Genomic DNA, 6,257 nt, shown 5'->3' with positions numbered 1-6,257 from the left:
TCATGAGGACATTGGGAATTGGCCATTCCAAATTGGACAGAAAATAATTTACAGTACGTCACAGACACAAATGCACACAGCGCTGACCTTGTATTAAACCCAGAACATTCCTTTTAAAAGGACCACTGAAAACTTGACATATAATCCATCAGATTCACATTACGCTCAAATATGTATAACACGCATTTTGTCACACCACACTGCAATTTCCCAATGAGAAAGTATCTGCTAGTCAATCTCAACCAATGCTAGCTCTTGAATCGTGCAATTGCCAGACTCACGGTATTGGCCAATTCCAGGTAACTTCCGCCCAATGTGCCGCAGGTGACAGGAGGTGGAGACAGGAGCTTGTGCAGTCCAGCTGAAGGATCCAGAAGTTTGGCTTGATCTAGAAGTTTGTTGAGCAGCGGCGAGTTCTGCTGATGTTTCGCTGTTGACTGTGGATCTGGACTCTGCAAGTCTCGCGCTCCAGAGTCGTATTCCCAACTCTCTCGAGCGCCTGAGCACACACAAACACCTGTCAGAACTTTTCACACAATATTACACACACTGAACACATAATGTAAATAAAAGTGATATTCTAACTGACCGTATGGTCACGTCAGTCAAGAATGAATACAACAAGATAAAAAAAGCTTTGGATAATGAGTGCAGTGGCGTACAGTTACCATTATTATTGTGCCCTTGATCGAGACACTTACAGGTGGTTTTTCTAACGGACAAATAAGCAATGGCAAATTTTTTATAAAACGTTCTTTTGGTAAAAGCAGATATAACGTTTTCAGTTATATTGGGCTAACAGCAGCAGTTATCAGAGCATATAAGAGACGTTTTTATTTGATGACTTACAGATATCATATTACACTTTGTGATTCTTTTGAAAATCTTTCGAACTGTGGTATTAGTGCAACGAAATAAACAGTACAGTCACATTCCTGAGAATAAGAGCTTTTATTTGATATATGACTTGCCCAGGTGCTATGTGAAAGCCATTTTAATTTTTATATATATAGTTCTACCCCATGACCTCAAGGGGGCGCTAATTTGCGACTGCGAATGTTTTGAGGCCTTATTTTTTATTGTATGCAACATAAATGCAGAACTTCAGGTTATAAGCTTTCAAATAATACCTAATTTGCCTGACTTATGTATACGGGAGACTTTAACGTTTTAAGTGTAAACTTTTCCTACGATATAGCGCCCCCTTTGGGCCGGTCCATAGAATTTATGGGGTTTTAATTGAAATTATGAATAATTCCTGCAATACCGTGAATTAGAACATGTCATTTAATCACAGAAGATACAAACAGTCATTGATCATCGAGAAAGCAACACACCACATTAAGAACCAAGGGGAAGTAGTTGTCATAGCAGGTGATCCAGGGGGATTTTCAGTGATTTGTTTGATATATTTAAAGCATTTTTCATGGAAAGGTATGCAAAAAAAGTCCTACTCCGTGAAATATTAATGAAATAAATGTGTTGAGATCTCTCACCGGTCTCTGACAACTCTAGATAGCAAACAAAAATGTGTCTGTGGACAATTTTGCACATTCCCATAGTATTGTAGTTGCGGTGAATTATTGAGGCTTAATGCCATTGTTATGCCATGTTGTTCATATCAGTTGTCAGTAGAGGGTGCTGTTTTACTACTGTTGTTTTTAACAACCATTTTGGAACGATGTCTCAATAAAGCTAATTTAATATCCATAAAGTGCGGGTTTTGGAAAGAGGTGCGTGGCTAATTCAACGCCTCAGTCTCATGAAAGTAGAACAGATAAAAATTTTACATTTTAACAAACAATTTGGACAACATAGCTTAAAATATCTGACTTTAGCCAAAAGGTGAGTAGTTTGCATCCCTTAGGTAAACATTTGAACAAGATCATTTGTGTAAATTCAGTTTTGGGTACCACCTGAGTCGTGAGTTTTAATCCAGGGTGTGCTGAGTGATTCCAGCCATATACACACACACACACATATATGATTTTAGTAATGAGATTTCAAAGAATGAGTTTCATTCTGTGTCATTTGAGTCATCATTGAGTCTGTGTCGTGTATTTGGCGCCATCTCCTGGTGGTCATATGTAACATTGTGCTTCATGTGGATTATCTAATGATCAATACATCTGATTATCTTGTGTGTGGACTCGACTGACAGATAATCACCTCTTCTAAATAATGATATGTGATAATTATGTTCTGTTGATATTTAGTGGTGTGAAAACGTGGCATTTAAGCAACACCAAATTCAGCTTAAAATATCTGACTTTAGCCAAAAGGTGAGTAGTTTGCATCCCTTAGGTAAACATTTGAACAAGATCATTTTTGTAAATTCAGTTTTGGGTACCACCTGAGTCGTGAGTTTGAATCCAGGGTGTGCTGAGTGATTCCAGCCAGGTCTCCTTAGCAACCAAATTGGCCCGGTTGCTAGGGAGGGTAGAGTCACATGGGGTAACCTCCTCGTGGTCACTATAATGTGGTTCTCGATCTCGTTGAGGTGCGTGGTGAGTTGTGTGTGGATGCCACGGAAAATAGCATGAAGCCTCCACACATGCTATGTCTCCACGGTAACGCGCTCAACAAGTCACGTGATAAGATGCACGGATTGACGGTTTCAGACGCAGAGGAAACTGAGATTCGTCCTCTGCCACCCAGAGTGAGGCCAGTCACAACGCCACCACGAGGACTTGGAGAGCATTGGGTATTGGGCATATTGGACATATTGGAATTGGACAAAATCAAAAGAAAAATTCCAGGTTCAAAATAATTATTTGTTTGCGAATCGGACATCGTGACTCCTGCTGTGTTTGTTGTATGTGCAGCGAGCTCATTTCATCAGAAAGGGTCAAAAGTGCATACAGTGCTTTCAATACAGTACAGGCCACTGTATGCTTTCAATACAGTACAGGCCACTGTATGCTTTCAATACAGTACAGGCCACTGTATGCTTTCAATACAGTACAGGCCACTGTATGCTTTCAATACAGTACAGGCCACTGTATGCTTTCAATACAGTACAGGGCACTGTATGCTTTCAATGTATGTAAAAGAGCAGAATGAATATTTTGCTAAAAACCTTTTTTGTGTTCCACAGGAGAAAGAAAGTCATACAAGTTTGGAACTACATGAGTGTGAGTAAATAATGACAGCATTCTCTGTTTTGAGTGAACTATCCCTTAAACTTTGGTAACTCCAGGAGGATTGTCCTTGTTCTGTGTACTGTACAAAAGTTGTTTTGGACAAAAGTGTCTGCTATAAAAGTTATAACTCACTTAAAATTTCTTTGTTGTCAAAATGGTTCCATCACTCGCTTCAAATTTGGAACCCCTAAAAGGTTCTATAATGAACCCAAAAGGTTTCTATAACTCGCTTCATATTTGGAACCCCTAAAATTTTCTATAAAGAACCCAAAAGGTTTTTATCGCTCGCTTCATATTTGGAACCACTTAAAGGTTCTATAAAGAACCAAAAAGGGTTTTATCGCTCATTTCATATTTGGAACCCCTAAAAGGTTCTATTAACTCTTTCCCCGCCAAACACGGAATTTTCCGTGTTTTATGAAAAAACGCTTCCCCGCCAAACACGGAATTTTCCGGGTTTCCGTGTTTTAGGTGTTATACGGTAAGGAAGACCCCTCCGCATGTTTTGAAAGAGTACGGAACTCTTTGATCAAAGAAACAGACTGCGATCGTCTCAAACATGAAGAAGTGGAGTATTGAGAAGCTCAAAATATCAGACATAAACATGCCTTTTTATCAGCTTTTTGTCTGAAATGTTGTTTTTTGACAAAACCGACCTCTGTTCTAGTCACAATAAAAAAAGAACAAATGAAGATAAAATAAAATCGTTTTTTTTTGCCTAAAAGCAGAGGCTCAGATCTTTATTGTGATATACAGCATCTTCATATATTCATGGAAGAAAATATTCTGCGGGCCATTAAAGTTTAGCGAAAATCGTCAAAAACCCTGGCGGTGGCTGGCAACTTTTTTTTAAAAACGCTGGCGGGGAAAGAGTTAAGAACCCAAAAGGGTTATATCGCTCATTTCATATTTGAAACCCCTAAAAGGTTCTATAAAAAAACCAAAAGGGTTCTATCGCTCACTTCATATTTGGAACCCCTAAAAGGTTCTATAAAGAACCCAAAAGGGTTCTATCGCTCATTTCATATTTGGAACCCCTAAAAGGTTCTATAAAAAACTCAAAAGGGTTATATAGCTCGCTTCATATTTGGAACCCCTAAAATGTTCTACATAGAGCCCAAAATGGTTCTATCACTCGCTTCATATTTGGAACACCTAAAAGGTTCTATAAAGAACCCTCAGAATAATTACAGCTATAACTCTTAACGGTTTGAGCATAAAGAATTAAGATTTATGTTAAAGATACTTTCAAGTTCAGATCTGGACAGGAAAATGTTGTTGTCAACGCACCTAAACTATTCTCACTGCTGGTTGGCAGGGAGGCGATGCGTTCCTGAAGTTTCTTCTTGTCCGAGTCGCTCGAGACGAGCGATAGTTGTATTTCTTCCTTGAGGATCTCGTTGACCAGCTGCATACGACAGCGTGTGAAGTCTTCAAAGGAAATCTTTCCTCGCTCATCTGCGCCAAGCTGACCCATAATCTCAGCGACAGAGTCTTCCATATTTAACTGACGACACACCATCAACAGATCATTCCTGACAGAGAGACAGAAATAATCAATTACATTAACTCTCATACATTATATATGCATATTATGTACATTTAGTTTGAATTGGATGCATCTCAGCTGGCAATACGACAGTTTGTCATACCAATGACGCACCTTAAAACCGAGCGTCACGCTTTAAAATGTCTGAATGTAAAACGCTTGAGCAGTGATTTGTAATATTAGTCAATTCTGTCATTATTTACTCACCCTCATGTGATTACTTTCCCTTTAGTGTTCCACAGAAGTAAAGTCGTACAGGTTTGGAACAACATTAGGGTGAGTAAATAATTACAGAAATGTCATATTTTTAGTGAACTATCCCTTTAAGTGTTTAAATACTTTTGGAGTTATGTGCACAAATATGAACCTTTATATAATAGTGTTCTGTTTAGGAGAGCAGATGTACTTTTTGTTGTTATTGAAAAGGTTTTTGCGTTCATGAGTGAATCCGTTTACTGCACTAATCTAATCATCGCAAATAACATTTCTGCCTATGTTCATCACTTCAAAATCACTTTAATGTATCACAATGACAGCAATGTTTGCAGTAGTTTTCCTCTCGAATCTTCCACCCGAGACAGAAACAAACTATTAACATCAGAGTTTACATACTTCTACGAGACTTTAGCTGCAGTCACTTCCGAGGCCATATCGAGACAAATTCAGACCATTTTACATCTCTAGCAACAGGCAAACAAGCTTTACGCGTTAGTATTTGTGTTTACTTCGCGTTCCCGTCGAGAATTAAACTGTAACATTGTTGCGTTCTGATCATTCACACAAACTGTAACTTTGTTGCAGCGGGCGCTTGTGACGTCACTGCGCTCGTTCCGCTGTTCGCAGTTGTATGAAATCACTAAAGTTTTTCTGCACGCAGCTGTGTGTAAATTCCTGAGAGTAATGAGTGTTTAATGTGTAACGATTCTGACCGGTTAATGAACCCGTCGCCGTCCCCGTCACACGTCTGAAATAGCCGCCTAACGCGCTCCTCCTCCGCCGTGCTGGAAGAGTCACTGCTGCCGCTGCTCGCGCTCACCTCCGCCATCATGAACACACACACACACTCTCTCTCTCTCTCTCTACACACACACACACACACACACACACACACACACACACACACACGCTTCACCAAACCTGCGAGTGTGCAGTCTGTGATGCGTCTTGTTGCAACAGTTAACGAACAAATTTAGCCTTTCTGACAAGTTACATGGTTTAAAGAGGACCCTTAAAGGGATAGTTCAAATTCTGCCATCATTAACTCAACCTCATGTTATTCCAAACTTGAATGACTCACTTCTGTGGAACACTTATAGGAGATATTTTTTAATGTCAGCCTCAGTCACCATTCATTTTCATTGCATCTGTTTTTCCTTACACTCTTAGGAGAAAAGGTTCCATATAGAACCCAAAAGGGTTCTACAGCTCGCTTCATATTTGAAACCTCTAAAAGGTTCAACATAGAGCCCAAAATCGTTCTATCACTCACTTCATATTTGAAACCCATAAAAAGGTTCTATATAGAACCCAAAAGGGTTTTATTTCATACTTTTGCATTTGTCTTG

At 39.3% G+C, this 6,257-nt stretch overlaps 1 protein-coding gene across 1 annotated transcript in view; it reads right to left on the bottom strand.

Annotated features, from left to right (window-relative positions):
- LOC127625141 (colorectal mutant cancer protein-like) overlaps positions 1–5,737 on the bottom strand; it is a 132,386-nt gene extending 126,649 nt beyond the window's left edge. Inside the window, exons 1-3 of the mRNA XM_052100233.1 lie at positions 5,622–5,737; positions 4,434–4,678; positions 282–499 (exon numbers count right to left, since the gene is read on the bottom strand). Coding sequence (XP_051956193.1) covers positions 282–499; positions 4,434–4,678; positions 5,622–5,737 — 579 coding nt within the window. The remainder of the gene's footprint in view (positions 1–281; positions 500–4,433; positions 4,679–5,621) is intronic.
- Positions 5,738–6,257: the final 520 nt, after the last annotated feature.

The sequence above is a fragment of the Xyrauchen texanus genome, chromosome 3 (genome assembly GCF_025860055.1).
Source record: "Xyrauchen texanus isolate HMW12.3.18 chromosome 3, RBS_HiC_50CHRs, whole genome shotgun sequence".
Taxonomy (NCBI): domain Eukaryota; kingdom Metazoa; phylum Chordata; class Actinopteri; order Cypriniformes; family Catostomidae; genus Xyrauchen; species Xyrauchen texanus.
Note: the sequence above shows the minus strand (reverse complement) of the source record. Positions and strands in the feature narration are given on the sequence as shown.